The sequence below is a fragment of the Uranotaenia lowii genome, chromosome 1 (genome assembly GCF_029784155.1).
Source record: "Uranotaenia lowii strain MFRU-FL chromosome 1, ASM2978415v1, whole genome shotgun sequence".
Classification (NCBI taxonomy): Eukaryota; Metazoa; Arthropoda; class Insecta; order Diptera; family Culicidae; genus Uranotaenia; species Uranotaenia lowii.
Genome location: NC_073691.1, coordinates 64,297,955 through 64,314,639, shown reverse-complemented (window position 1 = coordinate 64,314,639; position 16,685 = coordinate 64,297,955). Strand labels below are relative to the sequence as shown.

The 16,685-nt window shown below is 37.5% G+C and overlaps 1 protein-coding gene across 1 annotated transcript; it reads right to left on the bottom strand.

Annotated features, from left to right (window-relative positions):
• Positions 1–11,707: 11,707 nt before the first annotated feature.
• LOC129760657 (uncharacterized) lies at positions 11,708–16,357 on the bottom strand. The gene has a single exon (XM_055758316.1). The coding sequence runs from the start codon at positions 16,355–16,357 to the stop codon at positions 11,708–11,710; it is 4,650 nt and encodes a 1,549-aa protein (XP_055614291.1).
• Between the last annotated feature and the right edge of the window lie 328 nt (positions 16,358–16,685).

The window sequence follows — 16,685 nt, the reverse complement described above, 5'->3', positions numbered from 1 at the left end:
TCAGACACTTGTTGTGCCTCAAGTTTGCCGGAAGTTTATCTTAGTACCATACAATGTAACTATCAACCATAGGGACGTGTGGGAGTCAGGTGGGCCTGCGGTTCCTTCCGGATCAATAAAATTCTTTACTGAAGGGTCAAAAATGGATTACAGAACTGGGGCAGGGGTGTTCGGACCTAGACTCAGGATCTCAATTCCTATGGAAAACTGGTCAACAGTATTCCAAGCAGAAGTTCTAGGAATTCTAGAATGCACTTAAGCCTGTTTGAAAAGAGGATATAGGTACACAAATATCTATATATTCTCTGACAGCCAGGCCGCTTTCCGAGCACTAAGTACATTCACATATTACTCCAAGCTTGTAACGGGTGTTAAATAAAAAATGAGAATTTTTTTCTATACCTTTCAGTAACTCATATAAAGAGCGTAAAATTTTCTTTCTCCAAGAAAATTGCTCTTTGGGCTCCCTAGAAACAGTAGGCGTATTTGGTTTTGCTAGTTTGAATTTAGTCAAAGCAAAGATGGCGTCGAAATAGCACATGCTCCGCGAACGCATTGTAAGGTTCTACGAAACGCATTTCCAGCAAGGAAAAAAGTTCACACATTTTAAGGAAGAAAATGTACCTGTCAGTACGGTATATCGTATCCTGGGTTCCCTGAACGTAGAGCGGAAGGTCGGAAGTGGTCATCCGGTGACGATAATGACGAAACAGAGGAAGACATCGTTAAAGAAGCTGTTTGACAACAAGGACGCAACCAGCCTGCGTGACGCCGGTCGGAAATATGGCTGCTCCCACGTATTGATCCATCGTACCCTCAAGATGGAAGGAATTGTCTGCAGGAAGAAGACGAGGTCGCCGGTGTACACGGAGGAGCAGATTGAGACGGTTAAATCACAGTGTCGGTGGATGACCAAAAAATACCGCAGGACGTCATTCGTTCTGGAGAAGGAGTTCGTTCTTGAGGAGAAAAAGATACCGTTCGTGCCGAAAGGTCGTAACTCAACAAACTTGCCCCAGTGCCGCCCAATAGAGGATTTCATTGGCTCACTCAGTGCCCTAGTGTATAAAAACAATTGGAGGGCCAAGGACACGAAGCAACTGACTACAAGAATCCGGAATTGTATCCGGAAAATGGACGTAAGTGCCATACAACGTTCTTGTGAGAGCATCACGACAAAGTTGCGTCGAACATAAGACCACGGCCCTTACTCAAATATTCACTGACATTATTTGAAGAAATTACCTTATGTTATTAATAAAAATACTGAAATCGATGAAAAATAAACAATTTTTTTTTATATGTGATTGAAAAAATTCTCATTTTTTATTAAGCACCCGTTATGGGAGTATATCGTTACACTAAGAAACCTGACCATACGGAACAGAGTATTTTTATTCTGGGTTCCAGGCGACTGCGGTATCCTAGCGAACAAAGAAGCAGACCAGCTAGCTAGGGAAGGATCTCAGGGCCTGTTAATTGGACCTGAACCTTTCTGTGGAGTATCGAGGAGTGCCTTGAATATGGAACTTAAGAACTGGGAAAGCACCACTATTGTCTCCAATTGGAGAACAGCAGAGGGAGCAGCTCATGTGAAAAGATTCATTGAACCAAGCGCACGACTCTCCAAAAACATATTGAACCTAAATAAGCACGAGTTAAGTACTTACACAGGTCTCTTGATCGGACATTGCACTATGGGGCAGTTCCATACAATGAGGCGGCAAAAAGTATGATTAGGTGTTTTAGACTATTTTGTTATTTTTGAAAATTTGGTTTGAAAATTACTATTTTAACTAACTTAAAATAAATTCTAACAAAAATTTTATATAAATAACTTTTAAAGTACGATGCATGGTGTTATTTTTGACCCTACTTTTTATTTCTTTTGAAAACCAGGTTTTGGAATAATTGATCATTAAATGATAAATATCATCAAGACATTTCATGAAACTCAAGAGAAAAATGTGTGAAATGATTGATCAATCATGAGAAACATTTTTTTTTTTATTGACAAACCAACATCAACTTTGATGAATTTATATTCATTAATAGGTAAAAATTACCCATCTGCAAGATATTTTCAGCTATATTTGACTATAACTCAAAAAACGGTGATTTAAGGTGCCTGGAATCTTTTTTATTGTATTTTAAGGACTTTAAACTAGATCTTGTTAGTGAAAAGAGTATGGGGAAATGCGGGGATTTTTTTTTGGCAAGGCTTTAAAGTTTTTGACTTTAGAAAAAAATAATTATTTACTCATTTTTATCATTGATCAATTTAGTGTGTAAAAATTTTGAATGGTTCAAATGATAGCTTTTAATATAAGCTTTCATATGGTGTACTTTAAATTTGAGAAAAATATGTTTTCCATAGAAATATATGAGATTCAAAATTTTTTCTTTATCATATAAATTTTTCAATTTTTCAAAGTCTGATGTCTGTGGTTCGTTCAGTTTTCAAGATAATGAGTTGAAAAACTGGGAATATCTTAGTTAAATATAAAATTACTATCACTAGTAAAAATAAAAAGCGATCCGATAAAGTTCAGTTTTAGACTTTTTGCCGCCTCAAACCCCATAGTGCATTGTCTAACAAAACAACATCTCAAACGGATAAGCATTATTCAAAACGTTGACTGTCGGTTCTGCGGGTTCGAAAAAGAAACTGCAGAGCATCTTCTATGCAACTGCGGCGCACTTCTAAATAGGAGAGAGCGTGTACTTAGGGCAAAGTTGATAAGCGCACAAGAAATATGGTTGCATATCAGCCCTAAGAAGGTTATATCATTCATCTTTGATATCATACCCGATTGGGATAAAATGCTTCGACAGCAATCAACTGTCACTTCAACCCATAGTGCAGGCGAGCCTGAGAGCATATATTAACGCGGGGTAATTACCACAATAGATCAACTACTGGTCGCAGTGGGCTCTCCCCTACAAGGGAAAAAAACTTCTGGAAATCTTTTAGTATTGAGCCTATGATGGTTGGAGAAAACGGGTACCGTAAAACGGGATAAGATTGATACGCGGGGTAGCTTTGATCAATGTGAAATTTGTTCACAAAATCATCTGTAACTGAGTCTAAAGTAAGAATATCTTAAAACTTTTTCCTACATTTAAAAACATACATGTTAAGTTTCAAATTGGTGAAAACTTGGTTTGTTATTGTACAATTCAAATGTAAGTAAAAATGTTATTTCAAAATCCTGCTGACTTTCCTGATTTCCTTGTTGTCGATGGACAGTTTCTAAAGTACGTAAAGGTAGACGGCAAGCTGTTTTGATATACGTTCTACACAATGATCGTATGATCGTAAGAATGTAGAAAAAAAAACAGCTTTGAGCAACCAAAGCGGAGGCAATATTCATACATAAATTTCATTTCTTTCTAAAACAACGAAAACTACACCAATTGCGCGTTATCCGACACCATATCGGAAGAATGCGAGAGAGCGCAAGATTTTGCTATCATAGCCATCAAATCGTTGCCAAAGACAATATTTTCCAGTTCTTTCATTGGTCAATATTACTCAATCCCCATCTGATTTTCTGCCATCTGGATGACTTGCTGGTTGCAGACAGAAAAAGGACGATGGTTTTCTCACTGGAAACCTGGGCAGGAGTAAAATCATTTCAAAATGTATTGACATGGTGGACTTCTTATCATATCCGAATTAAACAGACTTCAGACGGTATTTCGTACGATCTTTTAAATATGCAGTTGGAATTGCGATTCACAACACCATTGTAAATGACTTAAGTTATCATTTCTGATACGATGTCATGTTTGCTGGGAGATAGAGGTTTCAGTGGAAACGATACCCTCCAAAAGTGGATCGGGAAGCCATTGTAGAGGCCATTTACAATCAAGCTTTAGGATCTAAGAAGACGCTAGCGGCGACAATAGAAAGCTACTTTTTGCCATCAATGAGAAGTGAAGTCAAAAAGTACTGCCAGACTTATCTTCTATGTCAAACTAGCAAAGCCACGAACCAGAACACAACAGCAACTACGACAGGCCAGAAGAAAATTGCTGAGTATCTATGGCATTTTCTCACCATGGATTACGTGAGCCCTCTGCCGTTTCTAGTCCTTTCTCGAATCTGCTCAAGAAGAACGGGGTAACTCACTGGAGAAATCCTTACTTTCACCCTCAAATAAACGATTCTGTAAGAGTTAGTCGAGTTCAAACCACTGTAATAAGAGCTTCTATCAAAAGCGACCATAGAGAATGGACCAACAACCTTCGGGTGATAACAAACGTGATTTGCAACTCTGAACACGAAACCACTCGATAAACAACATATTTTCTCCTGTTCTGCAGAAACCAAATTTCAAACGGTTTAGAGTATCGTCCCCTACGAGATTCTCCGGGAAACAGTAACGGACAGTTAAACCAACCGGAACAAGACCAAATGTATGAAGAGGTCCGCAAGAATCTGAAGAAAGCCTTTGAAAAACACGCTTCTTATTATAAACTGCAATCTAACTCGAACTGTGCTTTCTACTAGGTTAGAGAAAAGGTCCTGAAAATGGATAAATAAAAAGAAGCACGAAGACGTCATATAAGGGGAAGGGATTCTGTAGAGTAGTTACAGAGAGTTACAGAGAGTAGTGGGAAAAATTGTTATGATCTCGAAAGTCTCGATGGAAAATGGTTCCTCGAACCGCTTTACCACTTGCGACACCGTGGAATTTATGATTCCCAACGTTTTAGCGATGGAACGATGCGAGGGATCATTGTTCTTGTGTTGAATGCGCAAGATTTTATCACGCTCGAGCTGTTCTTTCGAGTACATTTCCGCGAGTTTTGATCACAAAACTTGCAGGATGTAAACAATGAACTATGAACTAAATCCACCAAAATTGGCATTAAATTCTAGCCAGTGGTTAAAAAGTTAGAGCAATTTCATAGGGTGGCAATTTCATCGTGGACACCCTTTATAAAATATTCGAACACAAATAGTCATGATCTTTGATAGTATCTGAACATCCTTCACACAATTTTACACCAAACGTACCGAAGGCGGTCAAATGACGGTTTTTGAACTTTGAATGATGATTACGCCTAACATAATTTTTTCACAATTGTAATTTTTAAAAAGCAAGTATTTTTTCATTGCAAGTAATTTTCTAAGTTTTGTTATTTTAGAATTACGTATTTGTTATACCTATTCAGACCGCAAGCGGTCAAATTACAACAAAAACTATTTCCGCCTAAACTGTCTTGTTCCTCAACCGATTTCTACAAAATCTATAGTTTTGGAAAACTTTTAATGGCACTCAAATATAATTTTCACAGAATATTGAGCTACAATAATTAACTTCAACCTTATTCACAGTCCCCTAAGAATAAACTTCGAAAACACATGCTTCAGAAAATGGGCTGTATATCAGTTGATTTCCTCAGAATCAAACAGTGCCATCAAATGATAGTTCCGAGAAAGCGCGCTTTAAAGTTTGTCAAGGTACCCGATTGCATTTTTTTAAATTGATCAGTTTCAATTCAATCAAAAAATGTTAACATCAAATCTTAGTCTTGCCCCAGGTGTAGATTAAGATTAGAAGAATCGATTGGTAAACTTAACTCTAAATCGATGATTTTGAGTAGCATAAAATGTTGAAGGCTTCAGTATAAAGTACTCTAAAAAAAATCACTTAGTGTCTAAGTTGGAAAATATCACATATATGATATGACATGTGAAAAAACATTTTAGAATTTTTTTACATCATTACCAAAAAAAATGTTAAAACATGGTGCTAAAACCGTACTTTTCAATGAATCAATCGCCTTGGTTATTGGATAAAAAATTCATTTTGGTGAAAGTTTTTGATCAAACGTTTCTCAAAAATAGATCAAACATCACGCAGTTACCTGATTTTATTCAAAGACTCTATACCATATTTTACTATAAATCAAATAGGTTCAAGTTAGACTCAATTTGAATCGATTTTTTTTTTCAAAAAAGCACATGTAAATATGGAAAAATGCATACAGAACTCAAACTTCATTAACACGAACAGAATCGTCCGCCGGAAATTGTTCGAAAAAATTTAATATTATGGTTTGAAGAATCTCATTATGTGAAGGTATTGTGAATGCTTATGCCCAGCAGCATTCTTCAAGGTGTTCTTTTCTCGATCACAAAATTTTATGAATATATTTTCCATAACCTGGTGGTCGTTGTCCTTAATGAAATTATCTATGCAATGGTCAATTTCTAAGGCAAGTGTGCCATCATTTGCCGAGAAGCACGAAGATGAATATCAATTTCACAGTGCATATCGAATGATAATGTTATGAAAATATTTGCAAAGCCTCCAGCGTTGAGCCTTAGAAAAGAAAACCTTCGAGAATGTTAGCATGTTTTAGACCGTCGTCTGCTAAAAAGAGCCATAAAATGGCACCAAATACATTTCCTTTTTCCGTTTTCCCGTGTGCTTGGTAATTTAGACGTGAGGCAAAATAAAATTACTAATAACTATCCGTCCTTTATATATTCAGTTTTTGGTACAATGTATTCATTTACCCCCCAGTTGGTTGTCGACGCCTGAGTTTCGGAAGCGCAAAAATTAAGTTAAGTGGTAATGAATTCATTTCGATACGATGCGTCAAGCTAGGGAACTTGGAGGTGGAATGGGCAATATAAGTTTTTGCAGAACATGCAATCTAGATTTTATCAAACCTAATCCAAATCAGGACAAATTTGGAAATTTGACATAGGTCTGTTAAGAAAATAAAGCAGATTGATCATCTATGCTTGTTTATAGAATAATTACAGTATAGATCCGATAAGTCCGATTCGCCCCAAGAAGCCCCCAGTTTTTAAAACAAATTGCATTAAACTAAAACAAATTGTCCGAACAGCAAGACGACGATGGATTCCCTCATATTTTCCCGATACTGTGCGCATTCAAATTTGACGACAAGCAGCTTTCGGTCAGGCGGCAGACCCATAATTTTGAGGATGTTGAGGATTATGATGGTGTCGAGATGAATGTGACGTCGGTCTTGCAAAACCAACAATTAGCGTTATGAATTTTTCCGCTGCTGCACTTTTGATCACATTTTAAGCTTTGCCTTGCAGCTTTAGCCCGAATAAACTCATCATGGTTACTCGCAATTTATGGCTAGGATGTGTCAACAACTTGCTCTTTTAAGATATTTTATTTTATTGTGATTTTTTCTTTTAATGGCTCGATCTTCAAATGCCATTGTTCATTGGACGAATTTTAAAATAATTTTTTCGAAAGGGCTACTGTTCAATCTGTTGCAATTGTTAATCGTACACCATGGGTTCACAAATTCACTGCAAGTTTATCATAATCAAAATATGATTTTTCTTGCATTCCTAAGACTTTTTTCGGCAAATTTCCAATGCAGAGTGTATCATTCCCAAAACCAAGGCATAAATGTCTCTTTATGAGTATTGATCCTTCCGTATATATTTGTCGCCATTTAGCGATCAATGAATAATAATTCAATCTCTACAATCACTACTGGTTAACATTTGAAAAATAAATAGGAAGAATATTTTTACCTTTTGCTGAGTAAAAAATGTTTCGAAATGATTCAACCCTCTAGAATCCACACATTTTTTTTTCTCAAAAGTTCTCCAAAACTCCGCTTTATTGGAATAACAAACTGATTTTGTTATACGAAAAACTTTGAACATATTAAGGACCGTGCTGAAGTCTATGCCGAGAGACACCGAAATTCGGCATTCTGAGAAACCCCTGAACAAAATTATGAACACGGAGCACCTTTGAGCTACGGCAAATAATGTGTTAAATTTTGTCTAATAAAAGTAAGCAATCAGTTCAATTAGAGAACATCTGAGTAATGCTTCAAAGTGTAGCACACTGTTGGCGTGCAAGAAAGCGAGATATTTCGAATTTGGTCCGCAATGTGTAAAGATGAGAAAAAGTATTTGACAAATTTTTTCAAAAAATTCAAAACCACAGGAGCTAAGGAATTTATCTCTTTTTTAATGCATGCATTAAACATGAATCAACCCTAGTTTGAAAAGTTGAAGATCCATTGATGTATTACATGTTCGTAACACAAAAAAGCAAACAGGTTTTGAAGCATTTTCAAACGTGAAAAAACTCATTTTCTATTTGATAAAACAGATTTTTGTTCTGAGTTTTATCGACAAAACATTAGTCCGGCTCTATGAAACCCTTAGCTCTTATAAATTTATAGTTTACGGTTTCTTTGACTCAAAGGGTTGGTGATTCCTGTTCTGTTTCTTACGTGATTATAAAAAGAGGTTTTTTTCCATCATTTTATAGTGTATTAACATAACTGACATTGCAAATTTTTTTTATAATTCAAAAACTTGATTACTAATTTCAAAGCCCAAAAAAATTTAAAAAATCTTATGTTTGGCTCATTTTTTCCAAAATTATAACTATTGTTGAAATGAAGAGTAAAACACCGTAAATTTATTTTATGAAATAATTTTATCAGCTATATCGATGAAATTTTAAATTCTTTGACAAAGAATATTTAAGAATTTAAAGATTAGAGACTTATGGAACATTAGAATAAGATAAATGATATTGAAAATTAGCGTCTGTCTTTAATCTTTAAATTATTAAATATTCTATCGCCGATATTGCCAGATTAAATAATTTCATTACAACTTTAAGGAGGTTGAAAAAATTGTTTTCAATTTATTTTTTTTCGCCTCTACAAAATTATAGTTCAGGCATTAGACAGTTAATATCCGTGTTTTTAAGGGAAGTAGATAAAAAAAATCAAATTGTTAAGTTGTCATTACTACGATACACTTACTTCCATAGATAATCAAAATAATTTCTGCACGCAAAATAATTTTCACTTAAAAAGTAAGTGACATCTGTAATGAATTTTCGCCATACGTAATTTCCTTTGAATTTTAAGTGATGGGTCAAGTGAATTCACTTAAGTGATTTACACTATGACGTTCGAGTGAAATTTATCTGAGTTTCTAGGTAAGTTTGAAGTTAATCATCTCTCGCGTTTTTAAATAAAAGAACATTTATAGAACACCACTTCTATATCAAGTACTTACATTACGATTTAGCCATAAATTTATTGATTGAAAAATTCCATCGTAATCCCAAGGCGGTTATTGCGGATAGTATGACTTCTAAATCTTCCCTGCTGCAAACCAGAAAATCTGTCCAGTTCATCCCACAAGCTGTAACATGATAACACCTTTAAATAACTTTTTATTACATCACGTTTAACACAAACTACCGCCAAAATTGCCTAGTAAAGAATTGGGAAAATCTAAATCCAGCATAAGCTTTAAACGCTGCTCTTTAGAATTTGCCATTTTGAACTCTGAAAATTTACACAATTACAACCCGACATTCACTTGAAATTCAAGTGATGGGAAAGTGAATATTTTTTCTCACTTCAAATTCAAGTAACGACTGAAGTGAATGTGGATGAATTCATTTAAATGACTGCCAAGTGAAATGTATATGTCGCACTTGAATGGAAGAAAATCACAGGATCCTTGTTTTTGAGTGAAAAATCATTCACTCATAAGAGTGAATTTGGGTTCAGTGTGGGGATTTGTTCTATCGAAATTCAAATATAACTTGGATTAAAAGTAATACCAAAAATGCGCAATTAATCTGGAAAGTAATTGTAATCACATTTAAAATTATGTGTCGAGAATTTTGTATTGCTAAAGCGAACGATTTTTTCATCAACATTTACTTTACTTGCTAATAAATATAAACCATTATTACAAATTCTATTTTTTGCTGATTTTTCGATAATTTTTAGTTATTTTCTATCATGTCTCATACAAATTTTAAACTTTTTTTGTATGTTCAGAATTTTTGTTTTTTTTATCATCTTTGTTTTTTTTGTCATTTTACATCTTTTTTCAGATATTTTTTGTTTATTCTTTTGGTATTTGGTTTTGAGCGTTTTAAATTTTTTTTTTAAATTTTTAGTTATTGTTGTTATATTTTATCAACATTCAACGTTAAAACGTATCTATGGCTATGGTATCAATTATATTGGTTTAATTATAGCGATAAGTTTATAGTCTTGTCGGATATTGTCAGAATTTGAGCTTTTTTTTTTTTTTTTTTTTTGAAATGATGGAGTAGGCGATGCTGCTTGCCAATCGCACGCGTTTTCCAGTCCGTCCGCAAAAATTTTATAAAATTTAAACTTTTTCAACGTAAAAAGGATATGAAGCTACCAAAAACAGTTCAAATGTGATGGGTGGGATAAAGTTTTAAGGTGTTAACGGGATGTTCCGCGATTTTCTCGTGAAATAAGTTTAATTCAATCAGAAATGTTGCAAAACAGGTGGCTGCGTAAGCAATGTGATGAAATTGTTCTTTGTGCTTGGTTAAGTTTGGGTTCTCAAAAAAAGTGCTTAATGTGAGGAGTGTCCGGAAAGTAGTCACTCGAAAAAAACTGATATAGTGGGGTTAAAAAAGCTTTTGGAAAAATGTGTGCTCGCAAAAGGCGGTTTCTTATGTCTAAAGGCTGTCGTAGAAGTGAAAAATGTGGAAAATGAAAAACTATAATCAAGAGAGTTTAGAATGCATTGCAAAAATAGGCATGGGGAAGGTTCAAACTTATTATTAGGTTATTAAAATTGATTAAGACAGTGTTCAGTAAAGTGTTGGTTAAATCCAGGAATCTATCAAAAGCCATCATTGGCTTCACGTTTCACTTGAAGCCGTATGGAAAGGAAGAAAAATTCCACGTAGAGAAAACGGGAGGATTGGTTTTCCAGGTTGCTGAGATTCGGGTCGGTTTTACGCGTTTAACATATAAAGACGCTTGAGTCCTGCATACGGTTCGACAGAGGAAAAATATCTTTTGAAATGGGTACATCCGAAGTTTTGTTTAATGGGAAGATTGAGAGCTAAGGTAAAAGTTTGGCGTCTAGAAAAAAGGATTTTGTGCGGGGAAAGGGAGGAGAAGTGTACTTTCTGGAAGATTACCGAAGAAACACTCCGAAGAAAAAACCGTCAAACGATAAGTATTGTTGTAGCAAATAAATAAATTTAATGTTTTGATTGTTTATTTTATTTTCCATAAATCTTATTTACCAAATAGGATGTGCTTTTACAATTGGACAGATTTAAATAAGCACTATTTGTCGAAAATAATTACCAATCCTAATGTTTTGCATTGAATCACAAATTTTCAATGTCTTTTAGAAATATTGAAATAATAAAAATTACAAGAAGATTGAGGTTGGATTACTTAGTATTCGAAAGTTTTTTTAAATTACTATTTACGTAAAACTGATTGTATATGTGTTCGTGAGATCAGTTTCGGAATCCTTCAGCAAATTACTCCGTTTTTTCCGGTAGAATTAAGCTCAAAGCTGTAATTATTTTTTATTGTTATAAATATAGGTTATCTGAATATTTCGATTCTAACTTACAAAATATCCTTTCTGATTTTATTTAATTCACGAACAGAATACAATATTAGTAAGCAAATTTCTCTAAAACTATAAATTCATTAGTTGGCAAGTGGAAATGGAATATATATTTTACAAATTACTTTTAAGTGTTTTACACAACGTGTAGAAATCCTGCTTCTAAATATGATGAGTAATGATCGACACGAGAGACTTAATTTTTATCGGCCACGGTGGCAGTTTGGAGATCGCTGAGTTTATAGCAAAGACCAGTGTTGCTAATTGCGCGCAACATCCTCCCCCTCATGTCGCTAGAATTTCCGGTTCGGCGTCATGCTCGGTTCCTACGTCCAGAAGCGCTAATTTGGTGACTGGTCTGCTGAAGATACCATCCGCTGTTTGCACATCTGCACGTCTTGTTACACCATCTTTACCCGGATATGTTTTCAATACACGCCCCCTCAACCACCGGTTTCGAATACGCTCATCCACAATGATCACAAGTTCACCGTTTTGTATAGGACGAATATCATCGAACCATTTAGTTCGTCTTGCAATTGTAGGAAGATAAGCAACCACCCATCGTCTCCAAAATTCTTGTAGGACCCTTTGAATATATTCCCAACTGGTTCTGAGTGAATTACCCGGATTTGTTATCTTTGTGCCTTGATGCACCCCTTTCGAACTTAGCATCAAAAAATGATTTGGCGTTAATGATTCTTCTTCGGTGGATCTTAATGGAATGAAAGTGAGTGGTCGCGAATTTATCATATGTTCTGCTTCTGCAAGAACAGTCGCCAACGATTCCTCGTCTAATTTGTCAGCAATTGGGATGGTCTCAAGAGCCGTCTTAACAGATCTGACCATTCTCTCCCAGCAACCACCCATGTGAGGTGCTGCTGGGGGGTTAAAATACCATTGAGTCACTGCATCAGTGAATGAAGTTCCCAACTCACCATTTAACTTAGAAAGTTCTGCTTTAAGTTCGCGGCTAGCTCCTTTGAAGTTCGTTCCATGATCCGTGTAAATTTCTTCTGGAGCGCCTCTACGTGCGATGAAACGTCGGATAGCCTTTTTGCAGGAGTCAGTCGAGAGAGAGGCAGCGATCTCTAGGTGAATGGCCCTTACGGTGAGGCAGGTGAAAAGGACAACCCATCGTTTGGCAACAGCCCTGCCAATTTTTATATAGTACGGCCCAAAGTAGTCGATACCAGTGAATGAAAATGGGCGAACGTTTGGAGTTACTCGAACTTTAGGCAGAGGGGCCATCTGAGGAGCGACCGGACGAGCTTTGTAAACCTTACACCACATGCATGTTTTTCTCGAGAGGGTCTGTATTTGAACTCTTAGTCTTGCCACATAAAATCTTTGGCGCACTTCATTGACTACAGTCTCATTGTTAGCATGACGATGTTGTCGATGGTACCAGTCCAATATTAAGTAAGTTATCCTACTATCTCTTGGGAGTATCACAGGGTTTCTCGCATCATACGAGAGCCACTCTGCTGCCTCAAGTCTACCACTCATTCGGATCACATCATTCTCGTCAATAAAAGGATTCACATGTACTAAAGGACTGGATTTTTGCAGTTTACGCTTCGTCGTACAATTTAATTTGGAATTATGCTTCAAAATACTTAGCTCATCAAAAAAAGGACCATGCTGTGCCATTCTCCAAAGAACATTTTCAGCTCTTCTAAGGTGTTCTCGGGATAATCTTACCGCGGTCACTTCACCTGGTTTCCGGAGACGTTTCTCAATGAAAAGAAACACGTATCCAACGCACCTTAACAAGCGTTCCCACTTCGAAAAACGTGTTACATCGATTAAAGGTTCGACAGCCACGTGTACACATATCATGGCAGGTCGCAGTTCTTCGTTCGTTTCTTGAGCGGAAATAGGGTGATCATGAGGCCATTCTTCTTCATTGTCATACAAAAACTCGGGTGCTTTTAGCCATCGACTATCTGGTTGAATCGAAAGACCTTTGCCCCATTTAGTAGCTTCATCCGCTACATTCAAACTAGTTGGTACCCATCTCCATTGTTGAATCTGCGAAGAATGGAGGATTTCATTGACCCGATGACCTACGTATTGTGTATAGCGTCGCGTATCGGATCGAATCCAGGCTAGAACAGTTGTAGAATCACTCCATAGAACCGTGCGCTTGATAACCAAAGTATGCTCTTGTTCTACGATTTTCTTCAAACGCACTCCCAAAACTGCTGCAAGAAGTTCTAAGCGCGGTATTGACAGGAATTGAAGAGGAGCCACCTTTGTTTTCGAGGTAACCAATGCGCAACGAACATTTCCCTTTTCGACGATGCGAAAGTACGCAACAGCCGCGCAAGCTTGTTCGCTTGCGTCTGTGAATATGTGGAGCTGTAAGTTATCATAGCTTTTCTCGTTATAGTTAGGAAAATAACATCGCGGGATCTGAAACTCCTTTATTTGCTGCAGTGTATTCAACCATAGTTTCCAGCGCGCGGTCATCTCCGTTGAAATTTCTTCGTCCCAGTCGATTTTAGAACGCCATACATCTTGAACGATAATTTTCCCCTGGACTACAAACAGAGATATTAAACCAAGTGGGTCGTAGATACTCATGACCACTTTAAGCAGTTCCCGTTTCGTAGGGATTTTATCATCAACAAGAATCTTAGCCACATCCTCGCGTAAATTTAGCGAAAAGGTAAAGACGTCTTCCTTTGGGTGCCAAAGGATTCCCAATAATCGTTCTGCTCGGTTCGTTTTATCGAGTTGCAAGTTTTTAACAGCAGTTGGATCGGCTTGTCCTATGGCATCTAGCACCATGGACTCATTTGATAGCCAATTCACAATTTGAAAGCCTCCTTTTTCGTGAACCTTGGTTACTTGAAGAGCCAACTCGATTGCTTCATCTACTGTGTCTGCGCTTCTAAGGTAATCGTCCATGTAATGCAAATGCATTATATCATTGCAAGCCTTAGGGAATCTGGACGAGTATTCAGTCGCGTTCAGATTTTTGACGAACTGCGATTGCACTGGCGAACAAGTGGCTCCGAAAATAGCTACATCAGTCACCATAATATCAAGCGGGTGTTCGGGGGAGTCTCTCCATAGGAAAAGTTGCGCACTACGGTCTTGTTCGCGAATGAGTATCTGGTGGAACATCTCTTTGATATCCGCTGAGATGGCAACCTTACGTTCTCGATATTGGAAGAGAATGCTTAAAAGAGAAGATATTAAATCCGGACCTTTCATAAGAACAGAATTAAGGGACACGCCTTCGACTCTTGCGGCTGCGTCCCAAATGAGGCGAATTTTACCAGGTTTCCGCTCATTTATAACAACACCAAGGGGGCAGAACCATGTCCGTCGCAAGTCGAATTTCTCCAGCTCTTCCTTGGTGGCTTTGTGGGCATAACCTTTAAGTTGGTAGTCTTTTATTTGCTGTCGAACTTTGTCATATAGATCTGGGTTCTTCTTTAAACGGGTTTCCAGACACTTGAGGCGTTTCTCTGCCATTGGTTTGCTATCGGGCAGCTCGATATAATCGAATCGCCATAGGAGGCCTACTTCGAATCTCCCGCTAGTTGTTCTTCTTGTGGTTTCCCTCAAAATTCTGTAGGCCCTTTCGTCATCAAAACTTTGTACTGTCGGTGCCAAAGCGATTCCAAGACTGTCAATATCGAAAAAACCTTTAACTAGTTCGTGCAAATCATCATGGTGTGGCTGTCCACATATGTGCATTTGTCGATGTGGTTGCTGGCTGGCTCCCCCTGGTAAGCGACCGTAGACTGACCATCCGATTCGCGTTTTAGAAGCTATAGGTTCGTTTACTCGACCTTCTCGCTTCTTGAATGTAGTAAGTAGATGAGCGTTGCTAAGACCTATTAGGATTCCTGGGACAGCAGATTTAAAACTTTTTACTGGGATACCATCCAAGTGTTCGAAACGATTTTTCAATTTATTGAAATCTAAGTTTTGTTCGGGCAATCCTAAAGAGTCGACGGTGTATACTTCCGAAACTGGTAGACATTTTTCAGCATCAATTCCAGATATTTGTAGCTCCAAAATTTTAGTGTCTGATATTGTTTTATTCACCCCGCCTGTCCATTGAATACACAAGGACGTTGAAGGACCTTCAGCTCCAATCTTATCAGCAATTGCACGTTCCAGAAGAGTGACTGACGAACCGTCGTCAAGAAAGGCATAAGTCTCGACTTTTGCCTTAGGCCCAATTAGCAACACTGGAAGCATTCGAAAAAGCGTAGAAGAGGATATTTCCCGATGTACGTTGACACTGGCAGTTGATTGGTTCACCTGCGGCTCGAAATGCAAAAGTCGATGATGGCGTTTTTGGCAATTGTTAATTACACATGTTCTTCCTCTACATGGCCAGCGGCGATGTTGACTCAAACAGTTTCGGCATAGTTTATCTCTTTTTACTAGGTTCCACCGATCATCTAAAGTAAACTCTTTGAATACAGAGCAGTTCGTAATGTGATGATTAGTGTCATTACAAGCAACACATACTACAGCATTTTTCACATTCGATGTGTTTGTTGGGTAGTCATCAACCTCGGTCGTATCTTCTGGTGTCTCAAGAGTTATGGAATGTGTATTAATGAACCCCTTCTCCTTTCTCGATCGTTCGTCCTTGGAAATCCTGCTCGTAGTACCATTATTGAGGGTAACGCGACTGGCTGCTTTGACAACTCGTTCCATGTATTGGGCAAAGACACTCAAGTCTGGGCAGGGAATTTGCTCCAGGTAGAGTCCCCAATTAAATTTTACAGTTGGTGGTAACTTTTCGACGAGTTCATTGAGAAGTGTTGGGTCCGAGAGATGTTGCGCTAATCCGACTGCTTGTAAGTGGCTACACATATTTTGAACTACTAGCCCAAAGTGGACGAGAGAATCAAAACGATCATCTTTGGGAGCGGGAGTCGATCTCACCTTCTTGACCATTTGATGAACTATTTGTTCCGGGCGACCGAACAGCGTTTCTAAAGTTGTTATAACTTTGGGTACAGTTGATGGGTGGAGAAGAAAACTGCTCACTGCTTCTTTCGCCTGTCCTTGTAAACATCGTTGCAATCTAAGCAGGTTCTCAGAGTCTGAGTACCCACAAAGATCTGTCGAGTTACGATAACTGCTGATGAATGCCGGCCAGTCCGTAGGGTCTCCGGAGAATATTTTTTTTTATTTTTTGTAGCGGCCCACCACACTCCCCCACACCAAAAGGCTCAATTGAGCCCCCTGGTAATGGACGCTACTGTTCTCAGCATGTCTGGCA